The 22,923-nt window shown below is 56.5% G+C and overlaps 1 protein-coding gene across 1 annotated transcript; it reads left to right on the forward strand.

Annotated features, from left to right (window-relative positions):
* Positions 1-768: 768 nt before the first annotated feature.
* IUM83_12208 (Carbonic anhydrase 2) lies at positions 769-1,814 on the forward strand (the record flags this gene model as incomplete). Its single annotated transcript, XM_067936815.1, has 3 exons — positions 769-1,125; positions 1,200-1,290; positions 1,465-1,814. The coding sequence occupies 3 exons, from the start codon at positions 769-771 to the stop codon at positions 1,812-1,814; spliced, it is 798 nt and encodes a 265-aa protein (XP_067800217.1).
* Between the last annotated feature and the right edge of the window lie 21,109 nt (positions 1,815-22,923).

Genomic DNA, 22,923 nt, shown 5'->3' on the forward strand with positions numbered 1-22,923 from the left:
TGTCCGAGGTCATTTCATCAACCACTCACCACAACCGCATGCATACACCCTAATGTGAAATTAGATAGTATTCATCCGAATCATCGTTCCCAGGTCCGAAGTAAATGTGAAACGTCTATTTTTCACACACACACACACACACACAAGTCCAACAAATTGTTTTTCTTGTGACGCCATCATACTGTTTGTACGATGGTGGTGGTAGGGGTCCAGCTACCACATTGGATTCATCTTTATATCATCGATACACACCAGGCTTAAATGTGAAAAAAAATCAATTTAACTAGTCAGGTCATTCAAACAAGAGCAATAAGCCTCTAAATCAGATATCGGTCTCGAACGCTACCGTTTTATTGCTGATCAAGCAAGGCTGTCTACTAAGGTGCCGTTTATCCAATCAGATAGCTTGTGAGATGGTGCGATCCACGAAATATAGTATTACGGATATGCAGTAGAGGAATTGTAGCGCTGTTTGCTAAGCAAACTAGAATCTGAGCGACATGCGTGCACTACAGCGAACCAATTCTATCTCTACACTATTGCCCGGGCAAGTTGAAAATAACGGCCAAGCAAAGTGAGACAAAGTAATTTTAGGCATTGTCAAATATTAGATTGGACATTTACTACAATGCAAATATCCATGTAAAGTGATAAAATCCCCAACCAAAGTGAGAATTCGCACGCGCGGGAAAATATTGGCGGCCGTGCTCCACACGCAGCGCGTGCCCCTCAGTCTCTCTCATTCTTCCTTTTGCGCGCTTCAGCGCAATGCCCAGCCCGACCCCCAAAAAGTACACGCCCGCGGAGCGACAACGCATCCTCGCCGCCTTCCATGCCCAGCGCAGCGACTGGCCTACGGGAGCTGCGCACAAAGGTGTGCCACGCCCTACTGCGTACCGCTGGGCCAATGAGGACCGCGGCCAGGAGCTGCCGCGAGGAGGAGCCCGGGCAGCGCCAACCAAAGTGACACCTGAGATCAAGGCCGCGCTGGAGCAGTACTTAAACGAAAACTGCCAGTACGCCCTCAGCTACATGAAGAGCATGGTCTTCGCGGACTTCCACGTCACGCTGTCTACGTCGACTATTAGCCGTCATCTTCTGGGGATGTCGCACACTGTAAAACAGGTGGGGGTGTACCTCCATTTCCCTGTTATGCTTGTATGAGTAGTCTAATGTATGTTATGCGTTGTTTTATGTAGACTAGGATTGAACCAAACACATGCAATAACGACAAGAACAAGAAAAAGCGCGCGGACTTTGCTAAGAAGCTTCTAGCGCATCAACAAACAGGTAACTGTATTATATATATATATATTACTAATTTCAACGTGTATTGTAGGCGGGAACGGGCCGCGTCAAGCTAGGAGAGCATGCCATAACTGTGCTTCCTCTCTCGCAAGGGCCAACCTACAGATACAATGTGCCGTAAACGCAATCACGGGGTTGGTGCTGCACCGCTTTCAGCGCGACAGCATTCAATGGATTACAACGCCGAGTTCGTCCAGGAAATCTACCAAGCGGTCAAGGCATCGCCTACCTACCACGAAAACTACCGACGCAAGAAAAATATCATTGTATTTGACAATGCGTCATGCCACAGTCAGACGGAAAGTCGGGTTATTGAACGTCCTGACATGGTGCTGCTGCGTTTAGCGCCCTACTCACCAATGTGTAACCCCATCGACGGGTGCTTCATCGTGCTGAAGTCTCGCATCAAGGATCACCTTGCTCTGGAGAGGAGCGCTGTAAATTCTCGGCCTACTGGAAAAGATGCAAACGTCAACAGCCTCAACATTGCAGGGCATCAAATGTAGCTACTGGAGAGTGCCGCGCGTGACTACATGGGCTGCATGACGCCGCAGCTAGTGGTGACTTTGGAACTTCGCTGTCGTGACGCTGTTAACGCTGCTAAGAAAGGCGACAACATGCAGTACGGAAAGCAATTGATTCTCACTTTGGTCAGGGATTTTGTCGCTTTGCGTGGTTATTTGCATTGTAGTAGGTGCCCAATCTAATATTTGACAATGCCTAAAATTAATTTGTCTCACTTTTCTTGGCCGCTAGTCTCAACTTGCCCGAGCAATGGTGTAGTAAACTCGGCACTGTACTTCGTCATCGCATAGCTGCCGCTGCTGTCCTCTTCGTCGACAGGCGGCACTTTCGTGGCAAGGCGGAGCAGTCGGCGCTCGCGAGCACGCCGATTGGCCTCGCGCTTCGCGTCCATTCTCCTAGTTCCAATGTGGTTTAGACGACGCACATAGTTTTTGTGTGCTCTCCGTCGTCAGCGCGGAGCGGGTGGGCACGTACTTGCTCATTCGTTGTAGTGCTACACAGCGTGAAAGTACATCTCGCACTTCAGCTCTTGCCACCGGTACTTGTCGCTGCAAAAGGCCCACAGCGCGCATAGCCTTCCGAAGCCGTAATTCGATCAGACGGTATGCTGCGGTTGGTTGCCGCCTTCTCCACCGTTTGCGGCACGGTGGGACGACGACGCGATGGATGGTCGACGCGGCACGTGTCGGCAAGTCTCTGGTAGCCTTTATCTGCGAGGGTGACCCACGAAGAGGGGAAGCGCTCGAGGAGCGGGCCGTCATCCGACATACCCTCTTCCTGGACCTTATTAGTTGCTGCAGCCTCGTGGAACGCCTTATTGTCGCGGAAGATCGAGGTGTCCGCGACGGATCAGCACCGATAGTGAGAGCAGTTGGTAACCAAACCCGTAGAAATGACAGTGACCTCTGTTTTATAGGTGTTTGGCACTGCAGTACTCCGCCGGTCCCGTCTCTGTGTCTCTGTGCGTGTTGCTTTGCTGAAACGTAAAATACACAACGTAGTGTGTAGCAGAGTAGTGGCTAAACGCATAACCAGTCAATACTACCTTCTTCACCGTGTCGGAACGCGCGGCTTGCTTCACGTACAACCGGTGTAGGTGCAGGGAGAGCACTATCATCATCTCGAATGTAGGTGCCTTAATGCCAAACGAGTTAGCCAGAACGGCCCAGTCGCTTCCGTTCTTCAAGACACTGAGCGTCATGAAGAACACGTCCACACCAGTATGCTTGCACTTTTTGTCGCGGCCGACATTCCATCTCGTCGCCATGTAGTCAGTCACCCACGTAGCCGTAAATCCTAACGATCTCGATGGGAGCGAAGTTGGCCATGGTCAGCAAGCGGGTGCTGTCAATGCTCTCGCGAACATATCGAGGGACCGGGTGCAGTGTCCTCCTCCCCATCGCTCAACGGCAGCGGGTCGTGGAGGTAACGCGTGCGTGCACTGACATGGTCAGCCTCACGCTCCAGCAGTTGCAAAGACGCACGCCGAACATTTTGGCCGTCAAACCCTCAATGCGCACCCTGCGATGAGCGTTCCAGTACGACGGGATTAAACAGGAGTACTTAATGCTAGGCGATACAATTATTGACACGAAACGCTGGTTGCGTTCGGAGCAGCGTGCACTAGGTGCTCGGGGGTCTCGACTTTCGACATGGCTAGCCGACGACGCAGGAAGCAAGGCCGCGTCGTGGTCTGGCGGTGCTCGGAGGAGGTGATGTGGTCGAGCGTGTGAAGCAGGTAGGTGGGTGCGGCGACTGCGACGGGGTGGTTCGTGTGGCGAAGAGCACAGGGTGAATCCGTTTGTGCGTGTGTTTGTTGGTAGGAGCGTGCAGGGCTTGTTTTGTGTTGTTTGTGGGTTGATGTTGGTGGAACGTGTCAGTGTCGTCTAGTGGTTAGGACGCGAGCTTCACACGCTCGAGATCGAGGGTTCGATCCCCTCCTCTGATATCTTCTTTGCCCCTTTTGCATCTGCGCACGCTGTCACGCCGCGGCGCCGATTCCAGCGTCGCCAGCCGCCATCGGGACTCTCTCTTGTCGCTGCTCGCGTCCACACGTGCGCACGGACCGATCCAAGCACTGGGTCGCTGTCCCGGGCCGACACTATGGAGGCCCGCCCGGACTCGGCTTCGAGGCCGGTCGATGTCATCCCGGTCGGCTCGATGTTTATATCGAAGTGAAACGCTGGCTGCGTTCGGAGCAGCGTGCACAAGGTGCTCGGGGTCTCGACTTTCGACATGGCTAGCCGACGACGCAGGAAGCAAGGCCGCGTCGTGGTCTGGCGGTGCTCGGAGGAGGTGATGTGGTCGAGCGTGTGAAGCAGGTAGGTGGGTGCGGCGACTGCGACGGGGTGGTTCGTGTGGCGAAGAGCACAGGGTGAATCCGTTTGTGCGTGTGTTTGTTGGTAGGAGCGTGCAGGGCTTGTTTTGTGTTGTTTGTGGGTTGATGTTGGTGGAACGTGTCAGTGTCGTCTAGTGGTTAGGACGCGAGCTTCACACGCTCGAGATCGAGGGTTCGATCCCCTCCTCTGATATCTTCTTTGCCCCTTTTGCATCTGCGCACGCTGTCACGCCGCGGCGCCGATTCCAGCGTCGCCAGCCGCCATCGGGACTCTCTCTTGTCGCTGCTCGCGTCCACACGTGCGCACGGACCGATCCAAGCACTGGGTCGCTGTCCCGGGCCGACACTATGGAGGCCCGCCCGGACTCGGCTTCGAGGCCGGTCGATGTCATCCCGGTCGGCTCGATGTTTATATCGAAGTGAAACGCTGGTTGCGTTCGGAGCAGCGTGCACTAGGTGCTCGGGGGTCTCGACTTTCGACATGGCTAGCCGACGACGCAGGAAGCAAGGCCGCGTCGTGGTCTGGCGGTGCTCGGAGGAGGTGATGTGGTCGAGCGTGTGAAGCAGGTAGGTGGGTGCGGCGACTGCGACGGGGTGGTTCGTGTGGCGAAGAGCACAGGGTGAATCCGTTTGTGCGTGTGTTTGTTGGTAGGAGCGTGCAGGGCTTGTTTTGTGTTGTTTGTGGGTTGATGTTGGTGGAACGTGTCAGTGTCGTCTAGTGGTTAGGACGCGAGCTTCACACGCTCGAGATCGAGGGTTCGATCCCCTCCTCTGATATCTTCTTTGCCCCTTTTGCATCTGCGCACGCTGTCACGCCGCGGCGCCGATTCCAGCGTCGCCAGCCGCCATCGGGACTCTCTCTTGTCGCTGCTCGCGTCCACACGTGCGCACGGACCGATCCAAGCACTGGGTCGCTGTCCCGGGCCGACACTATGGAGGCCCGCCCGGACTCGGCTTCGAGGCCGGTCGATGTCATCCCGGTCGGCTCGATGTTTATATCGAAGTGAAACGCTGGTTGCGTTCGGAACAGCGTGCACTAGGTGCTCGGGGGTCTCGACTTTCGACATGGCTAGCCGACGACGCAGGAAGCAAGGCCGCGTCGTGGTCTGGCGGTGCTCGGAGGAGGTGATGTGGTCGAGCGTGTGAAGCAGGTAGGTGGGTGCGGCGACTGCGACGGGGTGGTTCGTGTGGCGAAGAGCACAGGGTGAATCCGTTTGTGCGTGTGTTTGTTGGTAGGAGCGTGCAGGGCTTGTTTTGTGTTGTTTGTGGGTTGATGTTGGTGGAACGTGTCAGTGTCGTCTAGTGGTTAGGACGCGAGCTTCACACGCTCGAGATCGAGGGTTCGATCCCCTCCTCTGATATCTTCTTTGCCCCTTTTGCATCTGCGCACGCTGTCACGCCGCGGCGCCGATTCCAGCGTCGCCAGCCGCCATCGGGACTCTCTCTCTTGTCGCTGCTCGCGTCCACACGTGCGCACGGACCGATCCAAGCACTGGGTCGCTGTCCCGGGCCGACACTATGGAGGCCCGCCCGGACTCGGCTTCGAGGCCGGTCGATGTCATCCCGGTCGGCTCGATGTTTATATCGAAGTGAAACGCTGGTTGCGTTCGGAACAGCGTGCACTAGGTGCTCGGGGGTCTCGACTTTCGACATGGCTAGCCGACGACGCAGGAAGCAAGGCCGCGTCGTGGTCTGGCGGTGCTCGGAGGAGGTGATGTGGTCGAGCGTGTGAAGCAGGTAGGTGGGTGCGGCGACTGCGACGGGGTGGTTCGTGTGGCGAAGAGCACAGGGTGAATCCGTTTGTGCGTGTGTTTGTTGGTAGGAGCGTGCAGGGCTTGTTTTGTGTTGTTTGTGGGTTGATGTTGGTGGAACGTGTCAGTGTCGTCTAGTGGTTAGGACGCGAGCTTCACACGCTCGAGATCGAGGGTTCGATCCCCTCCTCTGATATCTTCTTTGCCCCTTTTGCATCTGCGCACGCTGTCACGCCGCGGCGCCGATTCCAGCGTCGCCAGCCGCCATCGGGACTCTCTCTCTCTCTTGTCGCTGCTCGCGTCCACACGTGCGCACGGACCGATCCAAGTACTGGGTCGCTGTCCCGGGCCGACACTATGGAGGCCCGCCCGGACTCGGCTTCGAGGCCGGTCGATGTCATCCCGGTCGGCTCGATGTTTATATCGAAGTGAAACGCTGGTTGCGTTCGGAACAGCGTGCACTAGGTGCTCGGGGGTCTCGACTTTCGACATGGCTAGCCGACGACGCAGGAAGCAAGGCCGCGTCGTGGTCTGGCGGTGCTCGGAGGAGGTGATGTGGTCGAGCGTGTGAAGCAGGTAGGTGGGTGCGGCGACTGCGACGGGGTGGTTCGTATGGCGAAGAGCACAGGGTGAATCCGTTTGTGCGTGTGTTTGTTGGTAGGAGCGTGCAGGGCTTGTTTTGTGTTGTTTGTCGGTTGATGTTGGTGGAACGTGTCAGTGTCGTCTAGTGGTTAGGACGCGAGCTTCACACGCTCGAGATCGAGGGTTCGATCCCCTCCTCTGATATCTTCTTTGCCCCTTTTGCATCTGCGCACGCTGTCACGCCGCGGCGCCGATTCCAGCGTCGCCAGCCGCCATCGGGACTCTCTCTCTCTTGTCGCTGCTCGCGTCCACACGTGCGCACGGACCGATCCTAGCACTGGGTCGCTGTCCCGGGTCGACACTATGGAGGCCCGCCCGGACTCGGCTTCGAGGCCGGTCGATGTCATCCCGGCCGGCTCGATGTTTATATCGCTGGCTGCGTTCGGAGCAGCGTGCACAAGGTGCCCGGGGGTCTCGACTTTCGGCATGGCTAGCCGACGACACAAAAAGCAAGGCCGCGTCGTGGTCTGGCGGTGCTCGGAGGAGGTGATGTGGTCGAGCGTGTGAAGCAGGTAGGTGGGTGCGGCGACTGCGACGGGGTGGTTCGTGTGGCGAAGAGCATAGTGTGAATCCGTTTGTGCGTGTGTTTGTTGGTAGGAGCGCGCAGGGCTTGTTTTGTGTTGTTTGTCGGTTGATGTTGGTGGAACGTGTCAGTGTCGTCTAGTGGTTAGGACGCGAGCTTCACACGCTCGAGATCGAGGGTTCGATCCCCTCCTCTGATATCTTCTTTGCCCCTTTTGCATCTGCGCACGCTGTCACGCCGCGGCGCCGATTCCAGCGTCGCCAGCCGCCATCGGGACTCTCTCTTGTCGCTGCTCGCGTCCACACGTGCGCACGGACCGATCCAAGTACTGGGTCGCTGTCCCGGGCCGACACTATGGAGGCCCGCCCGGACTCGGCTTCGAGGCCGGTCGATGTCATCCCGGTCGGCTCGATGTTTATATCGAAGTGAAACGCTGGTTGCGTTCGGAACAGCGTGCACTAGGTGCTCGGGGTCTCGACTTTCGACATGGCTAGCCGACGACGCAGGAAGCAAGGCCGCGTCGTGGTCTGGCGGTGCTCGGAGGAGGTGATGTGGTCGAGCGTGTGAAGCAGGTAGGTGGGTGCGGCGACTGCGACGGGGTGGTTCGTGTGGCGAAGAGCACAGGGTGAATCCGTTTGTGCGTGTGTTTGTTGGTAGGAGCGTGCAGGGCTTGTTTTGTGTTGTTTGTCGGTTGATGTTGGTGGAACGTGTCAGTGTCGTCTAGTGGTTAGGACGCGAGCTTCACACGCTCGAGATCGAGGGTTCGATCCCCTCCTCTGATATCTTCTTTGCCCCTTTTGCATCTGCGCACGCTGTCACGCCGCGGCGCCGATTCCAGCGTCGCCAGCCGCCATCGGGACTCTCTCTTGTCGCTGCTCGCGTCCACACGTGCGCACGGACCGATCCAAGTACTGGGTCGCTGTCCCGGGCCGACACTATGGAGGCCCGCCCGGACTCGGCTTCGAGGCCGGTCGATGTCATCCCGGTCGGCTCGATGTTTATATCGAAGTGAAACGCTGGCTGCGTTCGGAGCAGCGTGCACAAGGTGCTCGGGGGTCTCGACTTTCGACATGGCTAGCCGACGACGCAGGAAGCAAGGCCGCGTCGTGGTCTGGCGGTGCTCGGAGGAGGTGATGTGGTCGAGCGTGTGAAGCAGGTAGGTGGGTGCGGCGACTGCGACGGGGTGGTTCGTATGGCGAAGAGCACAGGGTGAATCCGTTTGTGCGTGTGTTTGTTGGTAGGAGCGTGCAGGGCTTGTTTTGTGTTGTTTGTCGGTTGATGTTGGTGGAACGTGTCAGTGTCGTCTAGTGGTTAGGACGCGAGCTTCACACGCTCGAGATCGAGGGTTCGATCCCCTCCTCTGATATCTTCTTTGCCCCTTTTGCATCTGCGCACGCTGTCACGCCGCGGCGCCGATTCCAGCGTCGCCAGCCGCCATCGGGACTCTCTCTTGTCGCTGCTCGCGTCCACACGTGCGCACGGACCGATCCAAGTACTGGGTCGCTGTCCCGGGCCGACACTATGGAGGCCCGCCCGGACTCGGCTTCGAGGCCGGTCGATGTCATCCCGGTCGGCTCGATGTTTATATCGAAGTGAAACGCTGGTTGCGTTCGGAGCAGCGTGCACTAGGTGCTCGGGGGTCTCGACTTTCGACATGGCTAGCCGACGACGCAGGAAGCAAGGCCGCGTCGTGGTCTGGCGGTGCTCGGAGGAGGTGATGTGGTCGAGCGTGTGAAGCAGGTAGGTGGGTGCGGCGACTGCGACGGGGTGGTTCGTATGGCGAAGAGCACAGGGTGAATCCGTTTGTGCGTGTGTTTGTTGGTAGGAGCGTGCAGGGCTTGTTTTGTGTTGTTTGTCGGTTGATGTTGGTGGAACGTGTCAGTGTCGTCTAGTGGTTAGGACGCGAGCTTCACACGCTCGAGATCGAGGGTTCGATCCCCTCCTCTGATATCTTCTTTGCCCCTTTTGCATCTGCGCACGCTGTCACGCCGCGGCGCCGATTCCAGCGTCGCCAGCCGCCATCGGGACTCTCTCTTGTCGCTGCTCGCGTCCACACGTGCGCACGGACCGATCCAAGTACTGGGTCGCTGTCCCGGGCCGACACTATGGAGGCCCGCCCGGACTCGGCTTCGAGGCCGGTCGATGTCATCCCGGTCGGCTCGATGTTTATATCGAAGTGAAACGCTGGCTGCGTTCGGGGCAGCGTGCACTAGGTGCTCGGGGGTCTCGACTTTCGACATGGCTAGCCGACGACGCAGGAAGCAAGGCCGCGTCGTGGTCTGGCGGTGCTCGGAGGAGGTGATGTGGTCGAGCGTGTGAAGCAGGTAGGTGGGTGCGGCGACTGCGACGGGGTGGTTCGTATGGCGAAGAGCACAGGGTGAATCCGTTTGTGCGTGTGTTTGTTGGTAGGAGCGTGCAGGGCTTGTTTTGTGTTGTTTGTCGGTTGATGTTGGTGGAACGTGTCAGTGTCGTCTAGTGGTTAGGACGCGAGCTTCACACGCTCGAGATCGAGGGTTCGATCCCCTCCTCTGATATCTTCTTTGCCCCTTTTGCATCTGCGCACGCTGTCACGCCGCGGCGCCGATTCCAGCGTCGCCAGCCGCCATCGGGACTCTCTCTCTTGTCGCTGCTCGCGTCCACACGTGCGCACGGACCGATCCAAGCACTGGGTCGCTGTCCCGGGCCGACACTATGGAGGCCCGCCCGGACTCGGCTTCGAGGCCGGTCGATGCCATCCCGGTCGGCTCGATGTTTATATCAAAGTGAAACGCTGGTTGCGTTCGGAAAAGGAAGTTGGACTACGAGCTGTAAAGCTTGAAACACTTAAAGACGGCTTCGGGCCGAGATTGCAAAACCAAAAGTAAGATTGATTGAGTGAGTTTTAGCTTCTAGCCTGCCTACTATGCTCTCTTGTTGGCAAAAAGAAAAGCAAACATCTGTGGGAATCGAACCCACGACCTTCGAGTCAAAAACCCGGTACTAACCCACTAAGCAATACAGACTTGTGCAAAGTCATGGACACCCTACTCCTACATATGCAAATACTATGCACCCACCCGCGCATCCACGCAGCTTGAACATCCAGACGCGCTCCCACGCGCTCGTCCTCATGCACACGCAGCCTGCGCGTCTCATCTTGAGCATTGGACGCCGCCACAAAGCCTCGCACACGCGCACACACACACGCACGCACACGCACGCACGCACACACGCACGCACACGCACACGCACGCACACACAATGGCGCGCCAAGTGTGAAGCCACGCGCACGCATCACCCTTTAACACTCTCCCTTGATGCGCTGTGCCTGGCGTCTTAGTCGTCCATGCCGAGTCCAATGGTAAACTGGCGGTGCTTGGGTCGTGCCAGCGCCTTGGTAAACCCGTCCGCGACCATCTCGTCTGTCGGCTTGTACTCAAGCACGATGATCTTGTCTTCCACCTTCTCGCGCAAGGAGTGATACTTCAGGTGGATGTGCTTCGTACGTGAGTGGTAAGCTGGGTTCTTGGCCAGCGCAATGCATCCTTGGTTGTCCTGGAATATTGTAGTAGCACCCACACACTCAGCCCCCACGTCCTTTAGTAGCTGACGCAGCCATACTGCCTCTTGGGTGGCATTGTATAAGCTGCCTCCGTGCTCGATGTTGCCACTGTCGGTTGCCGCTTCGACTTCCACGAAATCGCACTCCCATTCAGGAAAAACACGTAGCCTGTAGTCGAGCGCCGAGTGTCCAGATCGCCTGCCCAGTTCGCATCCGCGTAGCCGAACAACTCTCCCTTGGTCCGGCCGTTGAACACAAGCCCCAAGTCTTGAGTCGTCTTCAAATACTTTAAAATCCTTTTTGCGGCCACCCAATGAGACTTGTTGTAGTACTCGCAAAACTTGGCCACTTCACCCACAGCTTGAGCAATGTCCGGACGGGTGCAAGTTGCGAGGTACATTAAAGCCCCCACCAACTCGCGGTACGGGTACTTAGGCGCGAAAACTTCGTCCTCCGAGGGTTTCACCAGTTTCGAGTTGCTATCCGCTGGTGTGTGCACTGCCTTGCAGTTTTCTACACCGAACTTTTCTGCGAGTCGCTGAATATACGCTCGTTGGTTCATGATAATGACCTTGCTCTCACGGTCGCGGTGGATCTCGATGCCGAGACAGTACTTTAGCTCACCGAGCTCCTTAATGCTGAACTCACGCTTCAGCGCCTCCTTGATCCCAGTAATATCTGCTTTCGTCTTGCTGAAGATCATGAGGTCGTCCACATAGACGACAATAATGCTGAACTTTGAGCCAGAACGCCGAACGTACACACACGGATCCGCCGCCGATCGACAAAAGCCTTGGCTTTCCAAGTGCTTATTCAGCTTGCTGTTCCATTGACGCGCCGCTTGCTTCGTGCCGTAAAGTGCTTGCATCAGCAAACACTTCTTAGTCTGGTTGCTTTGGTCCTCGAAACCATCTGGCTGGTCCATATAGAGTTCCTCGTCCACGTCACCGTATAGAAACGCGGTGTCAACATCCACGTTTTCAGCCTCCATGTCTTCCTCTGCAGCAATTGCCACAACCATGTTGATGGACTCCTTGCGTGCTACAGGAGCGAACGTCTCCGTGTAGTCAACTCCTGGGCGTTGTGTGAAGCCCTTTGCCACCAAACGAGCCTTGAACTTGATAATTTTCCCGCTCGGGTCTCGCTTGATGCGGAAAACCCACTTGCAGCCGATTGCCTTTTTGTCTGATGGCATATCCACCAAAGTCCAGGTGCGGTGATCCTCAAGCGACTTCATCTCGCTTTCCATGGCACGCAGCCACTCGTCCTTGTACTTGCTGCGCATAACTTCGTCGTATGAAACAGCACGCTCGCCGTCGTCGTCTTCAGTAAGTAGACAGTAGAGGGAATCGAACTCACCCTCAAAATCGTCCAAGTTGAACTCACCACGTCGAGTCCCGGGGTACTCGTCCTGGTAGCGCACAACTCCACGCCTTTTGCGTGCCGGACGCACCATCCACTCCTCCTCGCCATCTCTCCCCGGAGTGCTAGAGCCACGCGTCGGCACAGAGTCAGTCGGCCCGCTGTGATTATCAGGTTCCCGGCGTGGGTGAGTTGGGGGTGTGCGGAAACCTTCCTCAACGCTGGGTTCTTCCGTGCGCTCCTCTTCTTCGTCGTTGCCGATGATATCGATCACCTCCTGGCTGCCCTCCTTACGCGCCGTAGCGAGTGGGGCTTCAGCAAACGTCACACTCCTTGAAATCACGATTGATCCGTTAGTTGGATCCAGCAGTCGATATGCTTTGTGCTGTTTGGCGTAGCCGAGGAAAACGCACTTGATACCCGAGTCATCCAGCTTTTTGCGTTTTTGCTTGGTCACATGGGCATAGCACTCGGTCCCAAAAACGCGCATGTGCTCCAGACGTGGCTCCCTTTTGTAAACCAGTTGGAACGGACTTGAGTGTGGGTTTGAAGTGTTAAGCAACACGTTCCGAATGTCTGCTGCAGTCATCATAGCCTCACACCAGTACGATTTGTCAATCCCGCTCTCTTTCAGCATGCAGCGTGTCATTTCGACCAGAGTACGGTTCATTCGCTCTGCCATACCGTTTTGCTGCGGGTTGTATGGTACCGTAAACTCCTGCTTGACCATCTTGTCGTCGCAAAGAGTCTCCATTGCTGCGTTGCAATACTCACCACCATTATCACTGCGTAACACCTTAACCTTGATGCCCGCGCTTGTTTCTGCCTCTTTGAGAAATTTCTTGAACGCCTCACACACTTCGCTCTTCTTGCGCAGTGGATAGATCGTCACAAAACGGCTTTTCATCAAAATAAAGCTCACAATATACTTGTAGCCCGACTTGGATGCGGGGGTGACAGGCCCCAACAAATCAGAGCACACGGTGGTGTCATTGCGTGCACTCTCCCTGGCTTCGAGCTCCTTCTCGGTTGAACTGAATGGCTTGCGTGCTTGTTTCGCAGTCGCGCATACACCACACACGGTTCCAGGTGCAACTTGCGCACCACTGAGTTTTCCGTCCTTAACCATGGAGTTCAACGTGCTGAAAGACACGTGACCGAGTCGCCGATGCCACAGACCAACGTCGTTTTCAGCCACATGACACTCCTCACCACCATCAGTGTTGAGGTACATCAGCTTGCCTTGCTTCCTACCCGTCGCCACAACTTGGCTGCCGCGTTTCACAACGCACCGCTCGCTGTCCATAGTCACGGTCATACCGCGTGCTGTTGCAGCCGTCAGAGAGAACAGGTTCTTGTTTAAGTCTTCAACATGCAACGTGTTTTCCAGCCGCGCGTTTATCCACGAACTTCCAGTCCAGACACGCAAAACAACTGTTCCAAAGCCGAGATTCTTCAAGTTCGCACTGTTCTTTGCGCTCAATATGCTGCGCGCAGTCTTTATAGCCGAGTACTCGTGAAAGGCGTCGCGTGTCTTGCACATGTGTGCCGAAGCACCACTATCCATCACCCAGCTCTCGCTCGCAAAAGCGTCGGTCGCGTTAAACGCAACGTTTGACTGGTCTTGGATACCATCATCGGGACTTGCCCTAGAACGGCAATCCCTCGCGTAGTGGCCCATCTTGCCACAGTTGAAACACGCTCCGGAGAATCCCTTCTTGCGTCCCCCGCGTGTGTTCTTCTTCTTCTGTTGCTGCTTTCCATTGCCCTTACCGGCAAGAAGCGCGGTCGCCTCTTCGACGCGCGTCGAGTCCTTTTGACGCACTTCTTCCGCAATCAGCTTGCTCACGAGGTCTGCAAGCTTGAAATCGCTCACTGACATGCGAAATGCTTGAACCAGGCTCTCGTAGCTCGATGGTAGACTCCGCAACATCGTCGCACAGACGTCTTCTTCGCTTGGTTCACACCCCGCGTTCTTCATATCCATCACGAGCTTCTCTAACTCCGTTACGTGATTGCTGACGGAGGATGCTGTAAACTTGAACGCCGAGAACTTCTCCTTGAGCCACAGTCGGTTCGCCATGTCTTGAGTCTTGTGGAACGTTTTCAATGTGTCCCACGCTTCCTTCGCAGTCTTGGACGTCACCACGTGCATCAACTGCGAGTCGTTGAGGTTGAGCACAATCGCCGCGTGCGCTTGCTGCTCCTTCGCCGAGGCCACCTCGGCTTCTCCGCTGACCGCATCCCACAATCCCTTGGACATCAGGTACATCTTCATCTTGTAGCTCCACAGCGAGTAGTTCGAGCCGTCGAAAGGCTCGACTTTGAACTTGGTGTCGGTACTTGGGCTCATAACCAAAAGGAAGTTGGACTACGAGCTGTAAAGCTTGAAACACTTAAAGACGGCTTCGGGCCGAGATTGCAAAACCAAAAGTAAGATTGATTGAGTGAGTTTTAGCTTCTAGCCTGCCTACTATGCTCTCTTGTTGGCAAAAAGAAAAGCAAACATCTGTGGGAATCGAACCCACGACCTTCGAGTCAAAAACCCGGTACTAACCCACTAAGCAATACAGACTTGTGCAAAGTCATGGACACCCTACTCCTACATATGCAAATACTATGCACCCACCCGCGCATCCACGCAGCTTGAACATCCAGACGCGCTCCCACGCGCTCGTCCTCATGCACACGCAGCCTGCGCGTCTCATCTTGAGCATTGGACGCCGCCACAAAGCCTCGCACACGCGCACACACACACGCACGCACACGCACGCACGCACACACGCACGCACACGCACACGCACGCACACACAATGGCGCGCCAAGTGTGAAGCCACGCGCACGCATCTCCCTTTAACATTCGGAACAGCGTGCACTAGGTGCTCGGGGGTCTCGACTTTCGACATGGCTAGCCGACGACGCAGGAAGCAAGGCCGCGTCGTGGTCTGGCGGTGCTCGGAGGAGGTGATGTGGTCGAGCGTGTGAAGCAGGTAGGTGGGTGCGGCGACTGCGACGGGGTGGTTCGTGTGGCGAAGAGCATAGTGTGAATCCGTTTGTGCGTGTGTTTGTTGGTAGGAGCGCGCAGGGCTTGTTTTGTGTTGTTTGTCGGTTGATGTTGGTGGAACGTGTCAGTGTCGTCTAGTGGTTAGGACGCGAGCTTCACACGCTCGAGATCGAGGGTTCGATCCCCTCCTCTGATATCTTCTTTGCCCCTTTTGCATCTGCGCACGCTGTCACGCCGCGGCGCCGATTCCAGCGTCGCCAGCCGCCATCGGGACTCTCTCTTGTCGCTGCTCGCGTCCACACGTGCGCACGGACCGATCCTAGCACTGGGTCGCTGTCCCGGGTCGACACTATGGAGGCCCGCCCGGACTCGGCTTCGAGGCAGGGTTCCTCGATGCGCGCTCGCTTCGTCTTCGCACTGAGAGTGTCTTCACTCTCAGTGGTACTTCCCATGAAGAGCTGCCTCAGCTCTTCGCTCTCGCTCTCCGTTCTTTCGCTTTTCGAAAGAACGCAGACCTGCGCGATGCGTCCATCGTGCAAATCGCGCGTGAAGCGCTTCCAGCTCATGACTGGGAGCGAAATCAACTCCGACGCCATCGTCGGAGGATTAGCAAGTTCCATTTCGCGATACTGGAATCCAGTATCGGTACGCGTCAAGACGCTTAGCGTCTCGACGACCGGCGTCACCGCCCCAGTCTGCCCAGCAGACGGTTCTCGTGGCGTCTCGATCCCGGACCGAGACTTGCGCAGCGTTCTTCGCATGCGCCGTCTTCTTGTTGTGCGGAGCCGGGCTCCGCACAGTGGTTCTTCTGGTCCAGGCCCGGCCGTGGACAGTTGTTCGCAAGCGGACCCTGCCTGCGGACGCGCGATATCAAGCCCGGCTTGATCGCATGGCGCTTCGTCGTACAGCCCGGCTGCACGGAAATGTGTTCCTTCGCCGGCAGACCCTGTCTGCGGGCGCGCGATATCAAGCTCGGCTTGATCGCATGGCGCTTCGTCGTGCAGCCCGGCTGCACGACAGCATGCAAATTGCGTCAGTGCGGTACGTTTGCAACTGTCCGCACTGTTTGCAGCGTCAACTCCCGGAGTTGACACGCCTTCGTCACGTCGACACCATTCATTGGCGGAGCCGCTCATGACCGAGGGTGCGTCAGCTCCCGGAGTCGACGCGTCGTTGTCGACCTGACCTCTTCGGGTCAGGGACTGTCTCGTGCGTACTTGAACGCGAGTGTTGGTTCCCGGAACCGACACATCTTTTCCTTCTGACGTCGGCAGCATTGCCGACGTTGGTCTCACTTGTGCGCGCCCTCGCGCACTTCCTGGGCACTCCGGGACAGCAGCATTAAGCGCTGTCTCGACTGGTGAGCCGCGCGCACCTGCTGGTGCGTGCGCTGCGGTAACAGGGCCATCTCTCTCTGTTCCGCTGTCGCGGCCGAAGGGCACGAGCGTGCGCTTCTTCCAGTCTATTACCGCCCATTACCACGTCGAACATATCGTCCAGGTCCAGGACGATAAAGTGTTCGACAAACACTCGTTGTTTGTACGAGAAGCGCACGTTCACGACGCGCTTCTCGGTCTTCACGATGGCACCTGTTGCCAGTCGTACTTCCAGAAGACTTCGAGGTACCTTTACCTCCTCGAAGTCAAGTCTCGGCAGGCTCCGTAGCCGAACAAAGTTGTTCGGCGCGCCTGAATCTACCGGGGCTCGAAGAGAGTCACTCGCTCTCTTCGAGTAAACCTTCAGGATGACTAGGTTCGGCCTGTCATCTTGTTTCTTGCAGCGAGAGCTGGTCTCACTGGGGGCTGCAGTCCTCAGTGTCGCGTGCCCGATGCCGGCACGCGTGACTGCATTACCAGTAGGGCGCCCCGCGCCCGATGTCGGCACGCGTGACTGCATTACCAGTAGGGCGCCCCGCGCCTACTGGCTGTTCGCGTTTTTTGTTGGTCCGCGGCGATGCCTAGCATCGCCACGACGGCCACCTCCAGGGGGCATGGGAGCTGTGCACTCCCGTGCAAAGTGACCGATCCTTCCGCAACGGAAGCATCTCACACTGCCTCCCTGCTGCTGGTAGCCGGCAATTGTTGCGTTCGAGAGGTCCATTGGTTCCGGACCTCCCGTCCTCACTACCGGGCGCGGTTGCGGCCTCGGCACGTTCGCATGGAGTTTAGTCTGTCGCAGGCTAAACTCTTCTTGTATGGCAAGGGTGATGGCAGCTTCGAGAGTACTCGGGTACTCTCGGAGAGATAGGTCTTCACGGGCCCATCTCTAAGTCCCTTCATGAACGTGACGACCTTAGTCGCCTCGTCAATTGGATTAGTCACGATATTTGATACCAAGTATCGTGCGCGCTGCGCGTAAGCATGGACGTCATGCTTACCCTGCTGAAGATCGAGGAACTCCGCCCTCGACCGGAACTCGTTTTGCGGGGGCTCAAACGCTTGTCCGAGCTCCTCTTTGAATACTGCGTAGGTGCTGAAGCACGTAGGATCGGAGAGTCGGCGCCCATACGCCCAACTCCTTGCGCGTCCGCCAAGGCAGGACATGGCGAATGCGACCTTCGACAGCGGGTCGACGATGCGTCGAGCCGCTATGGCTGTCAAGCTCGACAAGCCACCGGAGGAGAGGTTCGCCCTCTCTTCCCACGTAATTGCTTACGCTCAATTTTAATGAGTGGGCACGCGGTGTCGTCCCTGACGACGCCGTCACTGAGGAAGCAGCATCGCGCGCTCCTTCGCGATGAATCCTAGAGCAACACCATGTTGCTCTGTCGGCGATAGCGTACGCAGCATCGTAGCTATCGCCGCCTCCCCAATGACTGTTGACAGTCGCTGGATGGCCTCCCACTCTGGGTCAGACAGGTGGGGGCGGTCAGCGCGTGCAACATGCGTTGCAGGTGTATTGGAGCTCTCCATGGGCACCTCCGTGCTCATGTGGTTCTCGGCTCCGCGTTCGTACACCTCGTACGAACGTCAAGCAGTCGGTCGTTGGACGGACTACAAAGTGCTGCCAGGTGTAGTGGGTCTAACTTGACTCACTACTTTTGCTTACACGTTGTGCCACGTGTATGAGGAAGCGTAAGTACTTCGTAATAGCATGAGTTTATTAAACTTGAGTACACAAGTATAATATAAATCAATTAAAGACTCCAAGTGACTTAGATTAGGTAAAATGAGAACTGTATTGTTTGTAAATTGATCTTCCTCCTAAATCTGCTCAAACTGTTTATCATCTATGAAAGGGGTTGACAGCGGCTGGCTGTCAGAGCCCCGCCAATATGCATGTCTCTGATTGGTAGAAAGATGCTGCTTTCTACCAATAGGAGCTTTGGGTAGGTGTGGACCACTCATTGTGGTGGCCCACTTCAATGTATCCATTGGTGTGACTTAAACCAAGGTGAAGAAGTATCTAAAACTTTTAACAGATATTTTATCTGTTAAAATCACAAGTGGCTTATGGGTGCCCCGTTGCAGGAGAAGCCTGACGCGGCTGAGGAACGGCGCTCGTTCTACCGAGCGGCACAAGGCGATGGCGACGCAGCAAGCCGGCACACACCAAGCCACCTCATCGGCGCACACGCCGATGCAGAGCACGTAGCCTGAAAAAGCGTCGGGACCGCGACGAATCCGCGCGACGCCGATGGAGGACGAGCTGGCGCCGTGAAACTTGTTCGACTTGTCGGGCGCGTGCGCCGATGAGGTGGCTTGGTGTGTACCGGCTTGCTGCGTCTCCATCGCCTTGTGCCGCTCGGTAGAGCGAGTGCCGTTCCTCAGCCGCGTCAGGCTTCTCCTGTAACGGGGCACCCATAAGCCACTTGTGATTTTAACAGATAAAATATCTGTTAAAAGTTTTAGATACTTCTTCACCTTGGTTTAAGTCACACCAATGGATACATTGAAGTGGGCCACCACAATGAGTGGTCCACACCTACCCAAAGCTCCTATTGGTAGAAAGCAGCATCTTTCTACCAATCAGAGACATGCATATTGGCGGGGCTCTGACAGCCAGCCGCTGTCAACCCCTTTCATAGATGATAAACAGTTTGAGCAGATTTAGGAGGAAGATCAATTTACAAACAATACAGTTCTCATTTTACCTAATCTAAGTCACTTGGAGTCTTTAATTGATTTATATTATACTTGTGTACTCAAGTTTAATAAACTCATGCTATTACTAAGTACTTACGCTTCCTCATACACGTGGCACAACGTGTAAGCAAAAGTAGTGAGTCAAGTTAGACCCACTACACCTGGCAGCACTTTGTAGTCCGTCCAACGACCGACTGCTTGACGTTCGTACGAGGTGTACTAACGCGGAGCCGAGAACCACATGAGCACGGAGGTGCCCATGGAGAGCTCCAATACACCTGCAACGCATGTTGCACGCGCTGACTGCCCCCACCTGTCTGACCCAGAGTGGGAGGCCCTCCAGCGACTGTCAACAGTCATTGGGGAGGCGGCGATAGCTACGATGCTGCGTACGCTATCGCCGACAGAGCAACATGGTGTTGCTCTAGGATTCATCGTGAAGGAGCGCGCGATGCTGCTTCCTCAGTGACGGCGTCGTCAGGGACGACACCGCGTGCCCAATCATTAAAATTGAGCGTAAGCAATTACGTGGGAAGAGAGGGCGAACCTCTCCTCCGGTGGCTTGTCGAGCTTGACACAGCCATAGCGGCTCGACGCATCGTCGACCCGCTGTCGAAGGTCGCATTCGCCATGTCCTGCCTTGGCGGACGCGCAAGGAGTTGGGCGTATGGGCGCCGACTCTCCGATCCTACGTGCTTCAGCACCTACGCAGTATTCAAAGAGGAGCTCGGACAAGCGTTTGAGCCCCCGCAAAACGAGTTCCGGTCGAGGGCGGAGTTCCTCGACCTTCAGCAAGGTAAGTATGACGTTCATGCTTACGCGCAGCGCGCACGATACTTGGTCTCAAATATCGTGACTATCCAATTGACGAGGCGACTAAGGTCGTCACGTTCATGAAGGGACTTAGAGATGGGTCCGTGAAGACCTATCTCTCCGAGAGTACCTGAGTACTCTCGAAGATGCCATCACCCTTGCCATACAAGAAGAGTTTAGCCTGCGACAGACTAAACTCCATGCGAACGTGCCGAGGCCGCAACCGCGCCCGGTAGTGAGGACGGGAGGTCCGGAACCAATGGACCTCTCGAACGCAACAACTGCCGGCTACCAGCAGCAGGGAGGCAGTGTGAGATGCTTCCGTTGCGGAAGGATCGGTCACTTTGCACGGGAGTGCACAGCTCCCATGCCCCCTGGAGGTGGTCGTCGTGGCGATGCTAGGCATCGCCGCGGACCAACAAAAAACGCGAACAGCCAGTAGGCGCGGGGCGCCCTACTGGTAATGCAGGCACGCGTGCCGACATCGGGCGCGGGGCGCCCTACTGGTAATGCAGTCACGCGTGCCGACATCGGGCACGCGACACTGAGGACTGCAGCCCCCAGTGAGACTAGCTCTCGCTGCAAGAAACAAGATGACAGGCCGAACCTAGTCATCCTGAAGGTTTACTCGAAGAGAGCGAGTGACTCTTCGAGCCCCGGTAGATTCAGGCGCGCCGAACAACTTTGTTCGGCTACGGAGCCTGCCGAGACTTGACTTCGAGGAGGTAAATGTACCTCGAAGTCTTCTGGAAGTACGACTGGCAACAGGTGCCATCGTGAAGACCAAGAAGCGCGTCGTGAACGTGCGCTTCTCGTACAAACAACGAGTGTTTGTCGAACACTTTATCGTCCTGGACCTGGACGATATGTTCGACGTGGTAATGGGCGGTAATAGACTGGAAGAAGCGCACGCTCGTGCGCTTCGGTCGCGACAGCGGAAGCGAGAGCGATGGCCCTGTTGCCGCAGCGCACGCACCAGCAGGTGCGCGCGGCTCACCAGTCGAGACAGCGCTTTATGCCGCTGTCCCGGAGTTCCCAAGGAGTGCGCGAGGGCGCGCACAAGTGAAACCCGCGTCGGCAATGCTGCCGACGTCAGAAGAAAAAGATGTGCTGGTTCCGGGAACCAACACCCACGTTCAAGTACGCATGGGACAGTCCCTGACTCGAAGAGGTCAGGTCGACGACGACGCGTCGGCTCCGGGAGCCGACGCACCCTCGGTCATGAGGGGCTCCACCAATGAATGGCGTCGAGGTGACATAGGCGTGTCGACTCCGGGAGTTGACGCTGGAATCAGTGAGGACGGTTGCAAACATACCGCACTGACGCAATTTGCATGCTGTCGTGCAGCCGGGCTGTACGGCGAAGCGCCATGCGATCAAGCCGGGCTTGATATCGCGCGTCCGCAGACAGGGTCTGCCGGCGAAGGAACACATTTCCGTGCAGCCGGGCTGTACGACGAAGCGCCATGCGATCAAGCCGGGCTTGATATCGCGCGTCCGCAGGCAGGGTCCGCTTGCGAACAACTGTCCACGGCCGGGCCTGGACCAGAAGAACCACTGTGCGGAGCCGAGCTCCGCACAACAAGAAGACGGCGCATGCGAAGAACGCTGCGCAAGTCTCGGTCCGGGATCGAGACGCCACGAGAACCGTCTGCTGGGCAGACTGGGGCGGTGACGCCGGTCGTCGAGACGCTAAGCGTCTTGACGCGTACCGATACTGGATTCCAGTATCGCGAAATGGAACTTGCTAATCCTCCGACGAAGGCGTCGGAGTTGATTTCGCTCCCAGTCATGAGCTGGAAGCGCTTCACGCGCGACTTGCACGATGGACGCATCGAGCAGGTCTGCGTTCTTTCGAACAGCGAAAGAACGGAGAGCGAGAGCGAAGAGCTGAGGCAGCTCTTCATGGGAAGTACCACTGAGAGTGAAGACACTCTCAGTGCGAAGACGAAGCGAGAGCGCTTCGAGGAACAAGGCTGGGACTCGCTGAAGTCGAGTCCCTATTACGAATTGTTGAGGGAGTACAAAGACGTACTCCCAGAGATATTCCTGCGGAACTTCCGCAGGATAAGGGCATTCAGCACGAGATTGATCTCGTGCCGGGCACGAAGTATTGTGTTACGCGGCAGTGGCCACTGCCGCGAGATCAAGTGGAGGCGATCGACGACTTCTTTGAAAGTCGTCGCAAAGCAGGCCAAGTGCGGGAATCAAAGTCCTCGCACAGTGCTCCGACGTTCTGTGCCAAAAAGCCGCAGGGCGGATGGCGCATCGTTCATGCGTATAACAAGCTGAAAGATGCGACGGTACCGGCGCAGACGCCGATACTGCGAAAAGATGTCATCATCGATTCGATGGTCGAGAGCACTGTAAACTGTGCTCTCGACTTGCGAGATGAAATCTGTCAGATCTTAATGCGTGAGAGCGATATCCCTCTCAGGGCAGTGAGCACGCCAAGCGGCATGCTCTGGGAGTGGCTAGTGATGCCGCAGGGACTCAAGAACGCCCCTGCGACTTTCAACAGGTGCGTGACGCACTTGTTGCGCTCGGTGCGCGACTTCGCACCGAGCTACTTCGATGGTGTGTTCATCCACAGCCGGGCTGTGGACGGGAAGACCGACATAGAGATGCACAAGGTGCAACTCCGAAAACTACTTGAGCTTATGCGAAAGCATAAGCTTTATGCGAACCTGAAGAAGTGTATCTTCGGGGCGAGCGAGATACCCGTCCTCGGGTGTCTCGTAGGAAAGAATGGCGTTCGCCCTGACCCGGAAAAGGTCAGAGTGATAAATGAATGGCCAACGCCTTCAAGTGTCAAGGAACTGAGGCAGTTCCTTGGCTTGGCCACGTACTTGTGCAAGTACGTGGAGGATTACGCGGGCAAGATCCGCCCGCTGTCACAGCTTCTTAAGAAAGAAGCTGTGTGGAATTGGACAACCGATTGCCAAAAGGCATTCGATGCAGTCAAGCGGGGCTTGACTGAGGCACCGATCTTGGCAGTAGCTGACCAAGATCGTCCATTCCACGTCGTATG

This window comes from Phytophthora cinnamomi (genome assembly GCF_018691715.1).
Source record: "Phytophthora cinnamomi strain GKB4 chromosome Unknown Contig2, whole genome shotgun sequence".
Taxonomy (NCBI): Eukaryota; Oomycota; class Peronosporomycetes; order Peronosporales; family Peronosporaceae; genus Phytophthora; species Phytophthora cinnamomi.